We start from the raw sequence: 19,070 nt of genomic DNA on the forward strand, positions 1-19,070 counted from the left end.
ATTGAATAAAAATGCCAGCCACTAGATGGAGCACATTAATACGGTACAAAAACATGCTCATGCACTATAATCTTTCTAACAAAAGTAATTCCATATACAAAACAGAGTCCTTGCATTAGGTGCCACTACTGTGAAGCCTTTCCACAAGAAAGAGAAAAAAGGAAACACAAGCTAGACTTTTCAGAACATGGTCTTACATTTCATAAACAGGTGAAATGTGCTTAAATGCTAATTAGATTCAGCATGAGTCACAGGGAGGCAGCCTTTTTCTGAGGCACTGACTAACTAATGAATACCAGCCTTGGTGGGAGACCTGGCAACTCTCAAACAAATGACTTCATTATCAGTGCTTGATATTCATGGAGCATGCTTCAGTGTGGCAGAAGTTCTGAGTTTTACTGGGATTTACATGTTTCTTAATTCCCCCTGTGTCCATCTGCGAGAAACCTGGACCAAAACAAGACTTAAAAAAAGGAAGATGTTAACACTCGCACTGTATCACTTCATATTATGAAAGCAAAGGAAAGGCTTTGCCTGTAAGCAACATTCACTGATTTGGGGATGAAGATACTTCAAGTGGAAAACATTGTGGTTCTGCATATCAGAGGGAACTAGATACCAGCATTCCCTCAAGCAAAAGATCAGAACCATGACTTTCTATGAACCGCAAGGAGCCCCTTCGTTCTAACGAAGGAATAAAGTCTAAACTGTTGCATAAGAGGAAAATGCATGACCACTTCTATTGTCTCCCATTCCTTTATGGCATTCTCTTTGCAGCTTTTTTATTTACACAGAATACATGCCATCCACTGTACTTGCTGTTATTTTGATTGTACCCTTTTTTTCTACTTAACTAATGAAGATCATGTGGTTTTTTAGTGATGCCATGAGAGAAAGAAGATCGGATCTTTTAATAGAGATTACAACATAATGCAGGACACCCTGGGAAACCTGCAACACTGGTGTGATGACATGTTTACATGGTAGATATTCTTCAAGTGAATTTGGAATGTCCTGCAGCCTTATATTATTTTTTAATGCTCTTTGTTCATTCCCTTTTTTATTCTTGAGCCTCCATGCTTGAATTGTCATTTGACATTCAAAGCCTCCATTCTTTTTAGCCTTCTGAATAATTGAATTCCATCTCTACTTTCCGACCTTCTGAGGAATCTTGAGTAGATTCTCACCCAGACCTTGAGGCGAATCAGATAGTCTGGCTGTGCAAACAGTGGTTGAAGTGGCGGCATGTGGGGAACTCTCACCCGAAGTTCAATGAATACCCCATGCCACTATCTCATCTACAGATGAACCTATCCTCTCATCAGCCTTTTTTATACCAACATCATCGACTGTCAGATGCGCACAATTGGTTCTGACTGTGATTTGCTAAGACAGCAGATGTGCAAGGTTTGCCGGCGGGATCATAGTAATGCAGTAATGCATCGGCGAAGGCTACGCCACATTTCTAGTATTCATGATGTGACAGCATCTGTTGCACTTTTTGCTATTTCTGTGTTATTTGTTTTTCCTGCAGTCATCCTTAAAGCGATTCCTTAAAGCTATCATTTAAATTACATGTGTGTACAATTTGTCATCCCTTCTGTCTCCCCCAGTCGTTTTGTGTCACCGGCTCCCACTGTGGCATACCCACATAGGCATGAGAATTTTTCTTTCCCTGGGGAAAATTTTAATTTAATTATAATCAAACAGCTAGCAGGGGAGGCAGTTTGTGTTTAAGCCACTAATGGATATATATTGCTTACTGCAGTCAACCATTTTTCAGAACAGATCGTTCCTCAGTGTTTTAATGCAAAGTTGTAAAGTGGGTCAATCCATGAAGGACAGCTGGTTACATCTTTGATTGTGTTTTGTTTATACAGAATAAATTATAACTACAAATTGTCATTTTCTTTATCATCCTGATGGGTTTGGAGTAAATAAGGATTTTTTAAATACTAAAAAAGATTTAGCTTTTAACCTAAAGGCCATCTATTTAGAATGCAGATAAATTATCCATGAGTATGAGTATACTTTTTGTTGTGTGGGCAAGATGACACTCAAATAAGCCCAATATAACTAAAGGAGGGAGAGTGGAAGGGATGGAAAATCTTCTAGTATCCCACAGAGCACTTGCTTGTTATAGACCCTTCCTATTCTGTAGTTTCTAACACCGTCTTCATGTGGCTGGGTAATTAGCAGTCCTGCATTTATAAAACTAGAACTGAGACCATAAAAGATAAACAAAATGCATATATAATTAGGTAGAAATCTGCATTTAGTTTATAGCAACGTAATATGACCAGCTAAACCTTACCACCACGCCAAACGATAACTTCAAACACCTCCCGAGATATCTACTCAGCTCAAACTCTGTTTTCGATCCGCAAAGTTAATTCCCCATTTTTAAAAACAGGGGGGTTTATTAAAAGCCTTTGCCTTGTGTAAAACCGTATCTATTTTTGACTTGAATCTGGTAATCATTTTATGGTATGAAAGATTTATTTGAACCAAAGTTGTTATGTCGGTGGACTAATAATGCATCAAGAATCTTCATTGAGTTTTAAGAGTCCACTGTTTGAACTTTCGTGCCTTTTCTGTGAGGCTCAAAATTATACATACAAGCTCAAATATGTACATACACGTCCAGCATAATTTAATTAAATATACCTTACCCACCACACAGGTTTGTGTAATGAGATCCTTGCTTAATTCTGGTACAGCTATTTTAGGCATAGTCTATACATTTTCATGAGGATCAAAGTCAAGATTACAGAAGCATTATGTTAGCTTAATGTACTATTCTTAAGCAGTGTCCTGTTTAAATGTCCAGTGTCAAGTTTCAATCATCTAGCTGTTATTTGATATGAAGTTGCAGAATTATTCTCTGTCTTTAATTTTCCATACACTTTTTGCAATGCATTAGAACCCCCGCAGTGAAAAAGCAGCTTAAACCCTATGGTAAACTTGCTTAGTTGTTAACAGGGGACACTACTTCCAGTTTATTACAGTCCTGAGCCTTGGTTGTTCTTGGGTTGTTCTGGAAAATCCTAACTCATTTCCGTTCCCCTAAAGGGTAACAGTATGGGTAATACAGTTGAGATTTAGACACCATGTGGTGTGCTAACAGGATAATGATCCCAAACAAACATTACAACCAGTTCTAGTTTCAGGTTTTGGATGGCCCCAAAGCCCTGAACTCAAACATATGGAATATTTGATGAATTATTTAATAGCTGATTCTTTGCCAGGAAACCAAGCTATTTTGCTGAACTCTTCTGCTTCTGCTAAGACGATTGACCGAATCTTCAGCCAGAATCATCACAAATACTTGATGGTTCCTATAAACAGCATGTAGTTGAGGAGCTTGAATAAATATTAGTGGAGGTGCATGCATATTTTTGAGCCTCTATGTATAATTTTGACTATGTTTTAGTAACAGCAAATCAACAATAAATTCACATTTCTGCACCCGATTCTCTTTAAAATTAATTAGGTTGCATAATCAATCACTCAGTTGTTGTGGCATTAATGCCCATGATGACTGCATGCAAACATTTCACTGGAACTGTATGCCTGTACATTTGTTCCAGTTATAGACAATCCCCACCAGTAATGAAATCAGCAACCATCACTGTGTAACATTTAAGAGTAGAAACAGCACATAGATGGAGATTGCAGTAGACATAATAACAGGGTTTAGGTTTGCAATCGAAATGTTTTTTTTTTTTTTTTTTTTTACTAAAGGCAATTAGTTAGAAGAGAAAAAAGTTATAAAGGAGCCTCCTGCTGCTGCATGGCTATAGTGAGGGAGAGAGAGGGTTGAAAAAAAACACCAGTCTGCATGTGTTTGGCCTACAAGTCACAGATGCTTGCTTCTCAACTGATTAGGCTGTTGCTGGAAACAAGGAACCCTAAAATAAAAATGTACTACAGTGTGTACTTTGTTTAATCAGTTTTACACAAATAAAACCAAGCTGCATAATTACTTGTGGCAACTACAAACGATGTTGGAAAGTTATGAACTGCAGCATTGAATATTGATAAAAAACTGAAGCTTCAGCATTCTTGTAATCAAGCAGCAGTGTAGAGGTAGACAGTCCTTTTCTACATACTTTAGCATGGTTATAAACATTAGTTGTTAAGCCTTCAGTTTTTCCACTGGCTGTCACATTTTTTGGTTTGTTTAATGCAGGAACTATTATATGTAGGCAATGAAGAGCTGGTTACTGGATAAGATAATGTTAGCATACTTTTCTCATGTAAGGTCAATATTGAGGTAATACAAGGCCACTTTGTCTTTTTAGCAACATTACCTTTATTCATATTCATTTTTTTTATCCTTCTAAGACTTAACTATGCTTTATGATTTCCCCATAAGCACATGTTGATGAATGCCTTCAGGATTAATCTTATTATTGCAGTAAAATGATGCTTGTGTGCAAGCAGCAAACAAAATTCTCTCTACTGTTAAATGATTATGAGTTTTTGAGGCTGGTCCACATTTTCTGTTTGTTTCTTTTTGTGTCGTATCCATAGTTTTAATCACTATGCTCGACTGAAAAAACAAAACAGCAAGTGTTTGTGTCCTGTGGCAGTGATGTTTAGTTACCACTGCCAACTTCTTTCTGGGTCTATGGTGAAGATGATTCAGATCTAGTTTTAAAGGGAAAAAGGAAGCTCAGAATGGTCTAGTTTCTGTTGTAAAATCTATCCAGCTAGAGCAGATTAATGTTGTGAGGTTGTTGGAGTACATGGAAGTAAAAAGGTACTTAAACATGTTAATTATCAAGCTGGTGGAGGACGGAGATAATTATTTGCAACCTAGACAAATCTACTCTGGCTTAATGTAGGTAATGGGATACGGTAAGGCTGAACTACAGCCTTGAGTAGGTTTTATTGGATCCTTACAGTGACGGTTTAAAATAACAACCCACTTGCTAATAGCTGTGTAAACATCAAAAATAATATACTTATTATGTTTTTATGCCCATCTGAGCAATTTATTTCTAAGTAATCTATTTCTAGTGTATTTGCAGAAACTGGTCCGGATGCTATTGTCTACAACCACTTGAACTGTCTGTGACTGACAGGTTTTGTGAAAATTTCCCATTGGAAAGCATTGTCATGAGTGACCAAAACATTGACAATTTCAGCTGCTTGGTGTACTTCTTCTTCCCCCCACAAAAAAGAGAAACAATCACATAGAAATCCTTAGAAATGCATTGAGACAGAGGGGGGGAAATGTCAAGCAAATGCCTCACTTAAGGAAAGGAAATGTTAGCTGTGGCATTTTGACACCCACACTGATATTGTGTAATCATATTGCAATGTCCACTCCTGAGTTAACACCTCCTCAAATGAATGAGAGAAACATTGCACCTAACATTTTGATTACCTCTACTGCTGCCTAGCATTGATGTATAGGGCCACCCACCTTCCCATTATGAACATGTTTGTGCTCTGATCAGACGGTGCAAGTAGCAAACACGTACATCCACAAACACACACACATACTTTTTTAACGCAGCTACTGTGATAAAGCTATCTAATTATATTCCTGATTTGCAGCTCAGATCTATAGGATGGATCCTCCCTAGCCATTACAACCAGCCAAGCAATTGATCGTGCTCTGTGTGGACAGTTGGAGCTAATGCTAACCACATACATTTCATTTTCTAACCAGGAGTTAATGCATGTACATGGCACATGTCGAACATCTTCTGTAGACAATAGTGTATATTTTCTGTCTATGTAACTTGAGGAGGAGGAGCAGCTTTCAGTGCATTTATCCTAGATTGTCTGCAGCATTCAGCGTGCGCATTAGCAGCCTTACAGCATTCTCCAGAAGCATACCAAGACACCATCTGGCAAAGTCTCATTAAAATGCTAATTCGTTTTAATAAGAGACAGGTAATAAACTGCAATTATGTATCACCAGAGAGATGGCAGAGAGCAAGAATTTGTGGAAGTCGGCAGGGAGGTGAGTTGTCTCACTAATCAAGAAGCTATCTTGGTTACCCCCATATTAAACCAGCATCCTTAACCTTAACCGTCTCACGTATGATATCATACCATTTGAACTGAGTTTCAGGGACCGTCTTGCCAGACAAAGAGGAAGCAATGGGAACTTCTTATGTGGAAACGTCTCAGTTTTAACCCAGCTAATAAATGTAGGAAGCTGGGATCATTCTCAAATTCATTTCTTTTAATTTAGTAGGCCCCAACTAAATGCCACAAACTGGATATTTTAAGAAAAGATTAATACAAAACACAAGCACAAGTAAGCACACTGTGCCTACAATGAAAGAAACGTTGAAGTTCCTTATTTACATCATTTCTGACAATGCCTAATGATGTCAGACTGGTCGGGTTACTGGTTTTGCCGGATATCTAAATTAGACGTGTCAGACTGGTGGTGAATAGACAGAAGGAAGAGCAGAAAAAAGTACCAGCAAATTACAGCTCGGATAACCTAATAAATTTACAAATTAAACATAACTATTTCAGCCTTTGCAGGTATGTTTCAGTACAGAATAGCAATAAAAAGTTAATTTATTTAAATAATTTAATTCGAATTAAATATTTTACATAAATATAGTTTTATTACACACAGAGTAATATATTTCACTGATAATGTCTTAGAACTAATGAATACCCAAAATTTTAATTCAGATAATTAGAATGTTATCTTTGACGTACGGAAGGACTGCTGACTTGACCAGCAGACAGTCACTGACACCCTCCACAATGAGGGTAAGTCGCAAAAGGTCATGGTTAAAAAAACTGCCTGTGCCCAGAGTACTGTATCGGAGGATACTTAATGGAAAGTTGAGTGGAAGAAAAAAATGTAGTCAAAAAAGGTGCCCAAGGAAGAAGTATAACCACAGGCTTGAAAGGATTGTCAAATAAAACCCATTAAAGAGTTTGGGGGAGATTTACAAGGTGTAGACCGCAGCTAGGGCCAGAGTTTCAAGACGACGTGGGCTACAGCTGTTGCATGTCTTGTGTTCAGCCACTCCAGAACCAGAGACAATTCCGTATTAAAGGTCTGTCTTTATTGGCCAATATACAAAATTTCTAATTAACTTAGGTTTTGTTTTTCATTTGCTATAAGCTATAATCATCAAAATTAATAGAAATAAACACTTAAAGTATATGATTCTTGTGAAATGAATCGATATGAGTTTCACTTTTTGAATTGATTTACTAAAATACATTACCTTACTAATGATGTTCTAATTTGTGTAGATCCACCTGTATACATATTTATGTTTTTATTCTACAAAACAAATCAGGATAAAGTGTAAATGCACGTAAATGATGGAATTAAATTATGTGTGACTTGTCTGCAAATTACTACAGTCACCTGGTGTGAGCAGCTTCCTGTCCAGATGGTGAGCAGTCCAGTCGCTTAGGCTGAGCTGCCCTTGTCTGGCAAGGTTTTGTACCTGGACCAAAGTTTAACACACAGCCGCTTGAAGTCCAGGCCAGTAGCTCATGTTGCTGTAACAAGCCTATTATCAGAGACATCTGTTATTTAGTGTGTTGATACGGAATAGACAAAACAAATTGGACTGTTAAAAACGGGAACGCCAAATAAACCTTTATTTGCTGACCTGTTCATGCAGGGTTGAACTCTGTTGCAGGCAAATTGATTCCATTGGGATGCTGAAGCAAGCACACTATATGCCCATGACAATGGTATTTTGTGATTTTATTAGAGTATTCTTGATTATGCAGTATGTATCACAGCAGAAGAAATCAAACTCGTAATCTATCAAAAATTTCCTGATCCACATTGAGGTTTAGACCACTATATACTCGGTTCAGTCCATCTAAGACAAAACTGTTAGTCATGGATGAGACATATGCATTACTATCAGAAATCCAGTCCGTCTTGGGTGTCTTAAAATACTGAGTACTTTAGCAGTCACTGCTTGGAAGAGAAGACATGTTGTACTTAAATCTACCAGCAAGAGCCTAATTCAGTAGAATTATCATGACCTGAAACTGAAAATGTATTTAAATATTCATGTTTCAATTTCTCCACGTTTATATTTTCAGGGCCACCTACAATATCCAGCACACAGACTCAGCAAGCTTTACATGGAGAGAAAGGCCAAATCAAATGTTTCATCCGGAGTACACCTCCACCAGACCGAATTGTGAGTACATTTAGAGTGATTTATGCTTGTCTATTTATGTCATCATACTGGTGCTTCAAAGATTACTCATTTTTATTGCAACCCAAGGACATAAGAAGTACCTTATTGTTATTTTAATAATATTAAAACCCCCAAATTTTCAACAATTTGCTTAAAAAAAGTGAATATTAAGCTATAGCTTTATTGCTGTATGCATTTGTTATGTGCATTTTCTGTAATAGCATGCTTTACCATATATTGTGTACTTTTATGTCATGCTATTTTATGAGTATAAGCTGCAAAATAATGATAATTTTATGTTTAGATGGGTTATTATGCTACTGGGTAGAAATATTTAGAAAAGTCCATACAACTTTTCTAAACAATGCATGATTTCCTATCTGAAACACGTATGTGGAAATACTTGCAACAAATAATAAGGAACTGAATTACTTTTCACTGTCTGGGCTTGTTGTCATTATTCAAATTCAAGCTTTGTTTTTTTACTCTTTTATCTTCCTTAAATTTTGCTCTTTATTCTGTGGCGTTTAAATAATAAAACAGTGCTTTCTGTTTGCACAGAAAGAACAGTGTTGCATACAGTCCCTGAACAGTCAAATCCAACTATTTAAAGAGTGCAACGATTACATGCATTTTGCAATAATCTGTTAAACATTAACACAGTCTACAGATAATGGACAAATCTAACTGTGTAAGAAGCTAAACAAATGGACACAAAAACAGAAAAAATGCCCTCAATAAACACACACACTACTAGCAGCATTTTAGTGGTAATCCAACGTTTACAGGTGTTTTAACCAGCGAAAGCAGCAACTAGCTTGATAGGTTGCTTCGTTGATTGGTTTGTTTTTTGAATAGACTAAGACTTAATGACTGCTTCTTTGTAGAAGCTTTATCACAGTCAAGCTTTTATGGAACAAACAACAGCAGCTACTTCGTGAGATGACAAAACCCTCCTCAAATGTTTTTTGTTTTTTGTTTTTTTCAGTTTCTTGTAACACCAAGCAGCACACCTCATCAGGTGTTTTTATTTTGGTCACACAGAGACTTAATCCAGCCAATAATCGGTAGCACTGATGGTGTTAAAGCCTCACTTTGGTAACATTATGGCATCAAGAATCAAAACATACTTAAAATGTCAAACATACAGGCCGACACGCAGAAACCTCCATATGCATCAGCCCACCTTTTAATTTTTTTCTTTGTTCATATTAAACAGATTTTTTTTTTTTACCTCTCCAGGAGGTATTACAGTTCTTCCATGCAAAAATAACAAAAATAACAAAATTGCAAAGCTTTAATTAATGTGTTGCAAATCCACAATTGATACATAAAACCTGCAGGTCCACCACTTTCCCTCCCACTTCTCACCATCTCATCCCTACAAAACAAACACTGAAACACATCCAAAGACTGACTCAAATGGACTATAAAAAGGGAAGAAATCTTAAGATACATTAGTAGATTTAACATGAATCACTAATCAACAGGTTTAAAGATAGAGTAGCATATAATAACACACATTTTCACAAATAAGCAGCAAACATCTCTAAAAGTGAATATTATGAAAGTTGAAGTCAGAGATTCATCCACCGAAGAAGAAGACGGTGTACTGCAATTAAAGAGAAAATTATATATCTTAAGCTCCACCTAAAAATGGCGGTTTTAGTGAAGGGAATCATTGTTGTGAAACATTTTAGAAACTGTATCAAAAGTTGTTACTCCAAATGTGTTTAATTTGGGCAAGACCAAAACATATTTAGAGTTTATATGATCTGTCAGTTGGCTTTTTTAGTGAAAGCATGAAAGGACAGTTTTAAGGAAAATCTTTGCTAGCCTTACTCTTCTGTTTTATTTATTTGGAACTAACTAGATCTCTGCATTCATTCTGAATAAAGTCTGGTACAACAATCTCTGGTACTGTCAATAAAAATCTAAGTGTAAGTCTATGTCTAACATGAAACTGCAAAAACCAGGTTGGTTCCAAAACGAAAACTGACATTAATTAAATTTTTTCTTAGGCCTGGTCATGGAAGGAAACTGTTCTGGAGTCTGGAACATCCGGCCGCTACACTGTGGAGACCGTCAACACGGAGGAGGGAGTCATTTCCACACTGACCATGAGCAACATTGTCCCAGCTGACTTTCAGACCATCTACAACTGCACAGCGTGGAACAGCTTTGGCTCTGATACAGAGATCATACGCCTTAAGGAACAAGGTGGGAGCCAAGGTTCGACAGGTTCCACCTTCCTCTTTTTTTACTTTATGTGCTCGTGGGTGTCCAGATAGTAGCAGTAGGTAGTTCCACAGATGTAATATTTTGTGTGTCGCCATTGTTGTTCCCGTCTGGATGATTTAATTTGTAAATAGTCATTTTGCGCGAGTTTCAGTGTGAAACTATTGTGCTGTCCTATATAAATAGCACTGTTTTTTATGTTTTATTTATTTGAAGATTAACCTTCATAGTTAAGCACTGTTGTCATAATGTTTCTATCTTGCCATGCATGTCTGCAGATCAAAAAGCATGTTGTATGTGGGTCTAAATATGAGGAAATGAGGATTGACACCTGTCTTGCCTTTTAAAGTGTGTATGGCAAAGGTATAGGATTTAAAGCATCTCTTCCTGTTTAATTTATTTTTTTTCCTTAGTTAAGGAGCAACTGACCATCTGGGGATGAAACGTAATGTTCTATGAGTGTCCCAAAGTTCTGAAATAAGTATTAGTTATTATTATTATTAGTTGAATTATTTAAAAAGTAGTTCAGGCTACCATCAGTTGGAGCTGCTCCAAGCATTTAGCATGCGAAACTCAATCTTCATCATCAGAGTTGCAACTGAACTTTAAAAATTAATGGCAGCCTGGGTTGGCTAGACATCAGATTACATGTGCTACTGCAGAGAAGCATAGATATGTGATTCTGAAGGATTTTTAATAAAGCTGCATGTTTTTAATACACTTTATCTATAAGCGCCTTTTAAGACTCTCAATGCCGCTTTTTGGACACCATAAAAATGCAAGACATTTTATAACCGTCCTCTTTCCTTCTACTAGAGTAGAAGCAGCATTGCTCTCACAAACAATAAACTACACACTGCTAATAAAAATAAAAAACTAAAATATTTAACATGCTTTAATGCTGTAGGAGAAGCACCTATTATTTTGCATTTGTTTAAAACGGGGCATATTCATAAACGTGGGCCGGGACCTTTTACTTGCAAAGCAGCCTATAAATACATGCCTTCTGGTTCAGTCTTTGCCCAGACGATCTGTTCCAGAGCAACGATCTGTTCCAGAGCACACAAATATAATTATCCTTAAATGGATGCAGAAACACTTGTGTTCTATTCAATGAAAATTACAGCAATCTGTAAGATAGTTATAGCAGCCTAAGTGAGTGTAAATTAAATTTTATCAGACAGGACAATGAGAAAATAAAAGGGAAATGTTAACCATGGTAATTAGTTTTAGTTTGGATTTGCTGCTGTTAGAACATATATTGCTACCTGTTTTTAACATTGTTCTTGTCTATTTCCACAATGTGCTGCTGCAAAAAGTCAAAAAATAAGGCAAAAATATCTTCACGACTGTATGATACTATGTACTTTTCTGCCATGAACCGTGTGTTGCGTTCAGTGTAAATGTGAGATATTTGTGTCATTGTATTATAGAAGGACATGTCTTGATGTTGCTCTCTGCAGAATCTCTCCCGGTGGCTGTGATCATTGGCATCGCCGTGGGAGCTTTCGTCGCCTTCATTGTCCTAATGGGCACCATCGGCGCATTCTGCTGCACCCGCTCCCAGAGAAGTACGTCTCCTTTATGCTTTTGTATCCACCAAAGCATGCATGCCCGATAACAGTTTTATGCCTGAGCACTCTGAAAAATGTCCATCTGTTCAAATGTATTGATGTGGACATATTTGTTGGCACCTCCAGAAAAGATGTGTAAAAAGCCTAAAAATAAATTTTGCATTTCTTGCACTAGCAAAATCTTACACTGAAATTTGATTAAAAAGCCATCCTTAAATGTGCATAGTTTTATTCAGTGAGAGGCAAAATCCAATTAAATAATTGTATGTAGGAAAGTTTACTGGTGGCACAATTACTTGTCTTTTGTATGATTTTAGAAGGCTGAAGCATATGGAAAGAGGAATCTTTGACCATTCCTCTTTACACAACATCCAGAGTTGTGGGTCCTCACTTATGCTTTCTTCTCTTCCTCACAGGGTTTCTGTAATATTTATGTCTAGGGAGTGAAATTGGGATGCAAGAAGTTTGATGTGTCTGGTGAACCGTTTCTGTATGAATTTGGGCTGTTATCCTTCTGAATAACCCCAAAATGACCCATTTTCAGTTTTTTGGTTGCTCTCCTTGGGCCAGCTTTAACCTACTGAGCAGAATACCCATCTTTCAGTTGGAAAGTTGTGGTTTGAATTCTGCTTCTTCATTGCCTTGGGAAAGGCAATTAACCCTAAGTCGCTTACTGAGCTGCTAATCAGTGCACGAGTGTGTAAACATTGTAAGTGTGGCTGGGTGAATGAGACTCATACAGCAGAAGAGCCTAGCGCAGGCAGCATGATAAGAGAGGCACTGTAGTTCAGTCAATTTAGATTTTTATTTACCATCTCCTGCCACTGCAGTTTCAAATGTTCATAATGTATCATAGCTTGTCCACCTCACTTAACTTAACTTTTCCACACATTAATCTTTGTTACACACCAGACCCAAAAACTAGATCTCAGACCTTCTTTACAGACAGCGTTTTCTGGTCAAAATGAAAAAGTTTAATTATAATGGTGTGAAGACGTCCAAGGCTCTGTTGTCCTTTACAAAGGAAAAATACAATCTTATAGGGAAGCCCTGGCTCATGTGCAGTATGTTTGAAATCAGTGGAATGATGTGCGCACTCGCCCAACATATCAGCTGCCGAGCACAGAAGACAAAGATTTCAACAATAACAATGACAGATTACAGATAATTTATTTGTGCTGCTGAATTTTTTGTTATCAAACAACAGTTCTCCAACACAGTTGGAGAAACGTATTTTTTCCCCAGTTTTGTTGGAAGAAAGTGTTTGCGTATGTTGTTGAGTTTTAAAGAACAGACCGCCTACTAGTGGTGTAGCGAAGGAACGTCTGTGTTGCCTTGTTAACGGAAATTGTAATTAAAACATTGTCCTGTAGATGTACAGAAACATAAAAAACATCCTGTTTTCGATTGATCGTTGTCATGTAAACAGGGTCTCAGCCTCTTTCGATTAAGAACACAGATACAGTCAAAGTTCCAGTAGCATTTAGAAAATGCTGCACTTTAATGCATGTGATGATAAAGAAGGATATTTTTCTGATATCACTCCTAAATAACTGGTAGGTATGCAAATACCATTTTAAAGTTGTTAAACTTTGTGACCCCAAGATGCCACTATTTGCTCCAGTTCTCTAACAATGAGCTTTGAAGTTATCTCCTTGTTAAGCTTGTCTGATGGCAACATATAAGACCAAGCCAGGTTAGTGGTCAGTGACTAAAAAATTAGACCTGTGTGTCACTTCATATCTTTACCCTAGGGAAACTAAATGTGATTGATTACTAATAAGAAGGTTCTGAAAACTGAAAACTCCATTACGTTTATTCTCATTGAATGAATGCAGTCAAATTAAAGGTTACATTTTTCAGCTTTTTTTCAGTGTGAGGTTGTGCTACTTAAAAAAGATGCCTTTATCTCAAATATTTTTACTCTCTTTACCAGGGATGTCAACAAATTTGTCTGCATCTATAAATATGGTTTGATTCAAAACAAAATGACCAAAAAATCTGTGCTATCTGAAAATCTGAATATGAGTGGATAACAAATAACCCAAAATAGTTGTGTTCAAAACAAGTCACGGTTTGGTACATTAATAAGAGGTGATGGTCAAGATGGATGTTTTTTTGGTGGTGCAGGGATAGCCAGATTGCGATCAGGACTCAATTCATGCAATCTCAGTCTGGCTTGCACACTTTGGAGCCTATTTCTTTTCCTGTGTATTTTGGAGGCTATTTACATCTTCCATTGTGTTTGCTGCCACCCACCCATAAACCAAGTGACTCAAGTTAGTTAGAGGCAGTCCATCGCTGCCTCTATCCAAAAACCACACTGTGCTACTGGTCCCTTCAGCATGTCTATTGTCTGTATACTACAGAGGAAGTGCACCTGGTTATGCCCTCACTGCCCGTCTCCATCTGTGCTCACCAGAGAGAAGTTGCAAGCAAAATTAAGACAGAAAGTAAGACCTTGTTATATGACAGAATAACATCACCTTTGTCCCGAATAGAATGAGCCATCGTTGGGGAAACTGCAGATAGCATTTCTGTAAAGGGAAAAGATAATCTTGTGTTGGCAGGGAAACAATATGATTAATAATGCTTTGTGTTGTTTTTCGGGAAATGGGTGCGCTCTAGCAAAGCAAACCCGGGGTGTCTTTGCTAAATATTACAACAGTGCAAATTATTCTGTCAACAAATACAGAATGCCATTTGTCGCAGCTCATTAAGGTGCGCTGTCCGTTTATGATAGATCTGAAAGGAGTTGTGTCTGCAAAGAACGACATCCGGGTGGAAATCGTGCACAAAGACCACAATGCAGCTCGTGAAAATGAAGAACATAACTCCATGAAACAGCTGATGGTGAGTGTGAGTGTCACAGCATACTTATTTTACACTTCTGTCTTTTTTTTCTGTTTGCAAAATAAGTTGTCAGCTTATTTTTTTTACTTTATTTTTGGATATGCATGTCCTTTCTGAGCCGTCAGCTAAATAATAAATGAACGCTACAGCTGGTTGTGCTGTTTTCTGTGGAATAAATTATTTTATGAGTAATGGAAGTAGAAAAAAGGCATCCAGACTGAGCATGTGTTTTAGTCCAGAGAGGATTTTATTTCAGTGTTTATCAGCACAATACCGTTTCCATGAAAGGAGCAAACCACAGTAGACACAATAGTGCATATTGTGTGATCCTTTAAGGAGATTTTCTATGTCTTATTGGCTCACAGATACGTACTTCTTCTTTCGAGCTCTACCTTTTGCTTTCCTGCTGTTGGTTCTTAATGTTTTCCAGTTGCATTGCAGTCTGCATTAAATGTGAGGGTAGAGATTTGAACTTACCTACCTCACATAGCTGCATTTTGTTAAGATAAATAAAAGATATTCTTGGATGAATTATTAATACCTCCTGCCAGACCCGAGTGAAGGTGAAGCATGTTTCAGTGATATTAAAAAAGAAGAACAAGTGATAAAGGTTTAACCCGTTCATTTCAGAACAACTCTTTTTTTTTCCTTCAATGTGAGCGCGGGAGCCTTGGAAACAGCTTGATTTCTTAATATACTTTACTTGATGTCTGTGTAGGTTGAACGAGGAGAGTTCCAGCAGGAATCTGTTCTGAAGCAGTTGGAGGTGTTACAAGAGGAGGAGAAGGAGTATCAGCACATTAAGGTACAGCTCATGATCAATGGCGGCACGAATGCGGGTACCTGGGAGAACAATAGAAAGGTGGTGGGAGAGAAAATACCTTGGAGGCAAATGGAGGGCTTCAGTTCTGGGACTAAAATAACTAAAAGGGCAATCATTCATCTCCTGCATTGGTTTAAAAGTATAAAGGGCTTGACAGAGAGGCTGGGTATTTATCAGAGGCATATGTAGTTTTTTTTTTTTTATTCTGAATACTCTTAATATTTTTACACAATCTGGTATGCAGTTTTAATGGATTTGTCATGCATATTTTGTCCAAAAATATTCGTATTTAGTCAAAATATAATATGTTTTTATTATTGCCAAATAGTGTTATAGACCAACGTGGTCTGATTCCAGAATGTGTATTAACTTTGTTAATCCGCCTCACAAAGTAGCTGCAAAAGTTCACAAATTCAAAATTGATTATTTTTTTAGTGATTATATATCATATGATTGTTTCACCTGAAAAATTATGACATATCTACAATTGCATAAAAAATACTTTTATATCAGAAATCTGGGGAAAAAAAGTGTGATTTTGATTCAAACCAAAAAGGCTTAATGAGTCTCACCAGTTGTTTCACTTTTGTAACTTCATAATTATTTACAATTGCTTACAATACAAAATTTAATTTGAGAACATTTATACAAAAGGGAAAAAAAAAAAAACACATTGAGAAATAATAGTTTTGCACAAAATCGTCAGTGCTGCACTTATTAGTTCTTCTAATAAAATAAATGTAACTGAAGCATTTCTGTAGTTTATATTTTTTTAGCTTGATCATCATATCTGATAACATTTGATTAATAATCCATGACTTACTGTTTCCCCGAGATAACATATATGATGTAACACAGAGGCCCACTTCTCTTAGTCACTCTTAGTCTTAGTCTGGAAATTTAAACAGATCCCGTTTTGGGTTATTTAAAATTTAAAGAATTGTCGAAAACCCATAATGTCTTAAACTACACTGGGATGCATTGAGCTCAATATATCTTTACAATTAAGTAAAAAAAACAACAATAGAAAAATGTTTGCTCATTTATATGGCTTGCTTTAATCAAATCCAAATGCCTGTGTTACCCTATCTTCTGTAACCAGTCAGGTTACGATGTTCCTCTCAATCTAATCTATGTAGCCAGTTCCACTATAAGGCTGATTTCAATCTCATCGACACTAAATAGGCATTGACACTATCAGCAAGTGAAGAAAACAAAGTGTGACTCACATCTCAGGTTGAGCCCTCCTGGTGGCAGCTACAAAGAAAATGAAGTGTTAAATTTAGAAACTAGATATATGAGTCTGACCTCTGGTACCTCACCCAGTGTCTGATCAGTTACACCCACCGTATTCTAGCTGTACCCATCTTTTGATATCTGTTTCTCTGCTCCATCATCTTTTTGGAGTTTATTTTCAGGTTGGTTTTGAATATATTTTAAAAAAATTAAATATGTCATATATGTGCCGTGTTTTCTTAAGATAAATTCTTACTCATCTTTAAAAATACAAAACAGCCTACTGTTCCAATGCCAATTTTTTTTTTTTTTATGTCATGCTTTGATATTCAGATATCTATTGAAATTGCTATAACCCCTCAAAAATAACTTAGTGGTTGTCATGTTAACACATTTTTTAATTAAACACAACAATTGATTTCAGCATCTGTTTATTTTACTTTTGATTTGCATTCTGGTCAGAAAGTCAGAAAATGAACTAAGCGATAATAGACATTTAATGAGCATCCTCTCACCAACAAGTTTAAAGAGGTTAATTTGTCTACTTCTCCGAAACATAGTGTCACAATCTGTGCTTAGACACAGAGCAGGCAATATATACTGACTCATTTGTTGGGAGACTGATGGGACTGCTCTTTATGGGTTGCAAAACTTTTTCTAACCTCAATATTTTCTGCTATAACAAATTTAACAAGCCAAGTCTATTAACTGTATCCTTAATGGTTTAATTATACTAACAATGCAACTCAGGGTAAAGTAGAAAAGTAAGTTCAAACTGATCTTACTTTAAAGATGATCAGCATAATAATGCCTTTACCACACATTAACCTTTCCACCGAATAACACATTTTTGTTAATCTTTTTAATTTCTTTATTATTTCACAATATGTCCGTTATTCTGTGTGAGCTTTATTGTGTCAGTCGTTAAAAATAAACATGAGGTGTGGCAGTAAGGGGAGGTAGAGTCCATCCAACTGGCCAAATATAATATGAATATGCAGAGCAAGAATGCATAATGTTTGAATATTTTTTCCCACAAAATATTTAGTCCATGCAGGCCTTTGCAGCTGTGGTATTGTACATGCTAATATTGTGATGATAATTACAATCCCATATATTGTGCAGCTCTACTGTATGCACGAAGTGGGGCTCTACTTCAGTGGGGTTTTTTTTATTATTTTGGGAAGTACCCAAAATACTATGGATACATCCTAGTACTTTTTTGAGTTTATGAAAATGTCAACCCCGAAATCTTCCTTTTTGTCCCCAAAACTTTTGCTGCAAACAGAAAATCTCCATTTCTCAAAACATCAGTGTTTGTGTGGGCAAGAATGAGGGCAATACTTGAGTGAATTCAAGCAATCTTAAAATAGCTTCAATCTTAAGCCTTTCCTTCTGCTGTTTACTGCAGTTATCACTTGGTATTAGATGGTAGAAGTCTGGTTATTTATACTCTGGATTGTATTCTGGATTGCATTGGCAAATAATTTTTAACCCTCTTCCTGTGAACATGTTTGGTAAGGCTGGCCAAAATGTCCATATGTGGTAAAAGTAATGCAGTTCTAAACCAATAAATTAAAATCAGCTTGAAAGAAAAAAACATTGTATTAATGTTGCGCTACTTCTAGTAATGATAGTTTAGGTACAATAAAAACACTTTGCAACATGTCTTATTTGAGTATTGGTATTCAGTGTAAATAATGTAGGAATAACCATCTGTGACATTAGTTTATAAAAAATAAACTTGTTCAGACATGTATCTACTGCAGGTAAGATATTGTCTGCTGGTAACAGCTCCACACAAGCCTACGTTAGAAAATCTGAACCATGTCTGTAATGTCATCACATAGTAGACATTGAATGTGGAGATTGTGACATAGTAAGACCAAAATGTGTATTTTATTTATTTTTATCTGGACATATGTTAAAAATAAAGTAATTAACACGAGAACAAACAAGTCAAGTATCTTAAAAAGCAGGAATGAGTGAGGAAACCTGCCTTGCCTTTCACAGATGTAATTTCATTAGTCGGTTGTGTTACAAATGTTCTAAACCACATGTTAAAAGTGATGTAGGTGGTGTCCATTAACTCTGCATGTTGTCACTTGAATCTTTTATAGAAAGACAAATTCCATTCTGTTGATTTTCCTTTTTGTCCATTTGTTCCCTGGCACTGGCTCC

At 36.6% G+C, this 19,070-nt stretch overlaps 1 protein-coding gene across 2 annotated transcripts in view; it reads left to right on the forward strand.

Annotated features, from left to right (window-relative positions):
* LOC124884341 (kin of IRRE-like protein 3) overlaps nt 1-19,070 on the forward strand; it is a 234,023-nt gene that overhangs the window by 206,402 nt on the left and 8,551 nt on the right. The window contains exons 11-16 of one of the 2 annotated variants that reach the window (XM_047392219.1): nt 8,065-8,165; nt 10,187-10,397; nt 11,867-11,974; nt 14,347-14,430; nt 14,721-14,836; nt 15,549-15,635. In XM_047392219.1, the coding sequence (XP_047248175.1) occupies nt 8,065-8,165; nt 10,187-10,397; nt 11,867-11,974; nt 14,347-14,430; nt 14,721-14,836; nt 15,549-15,635 (707 nt within the window). The remainder of the gene's footprint in view (nt 1-8,064; nt 8,166-10,186; nt 10,398-11,866; nt 11,975-14,346; nt 14,431-14,720; nt 14,837-15,548; nt 15,636-19,070) is intronic. The other variant, XM_047392220.1, reaches the window with a different exon arrangement.

Source organism: Girardinichthys multiradiatus, chromosome 18, assembly GCF_021462225.1.
Source record: "Girardinichthys multiradiatus isolate DD_20200921_A chromosome 18, DD_fGirMul_XY1, whole genome shotgun sequence".
Lineage (NCBI taxonomy): Eukaryota > Metazoa > Chordata > Actinopteri > Cyprinodontiformes > Goodeidae > Girardinichthys > Girardinichthys multiradiatus.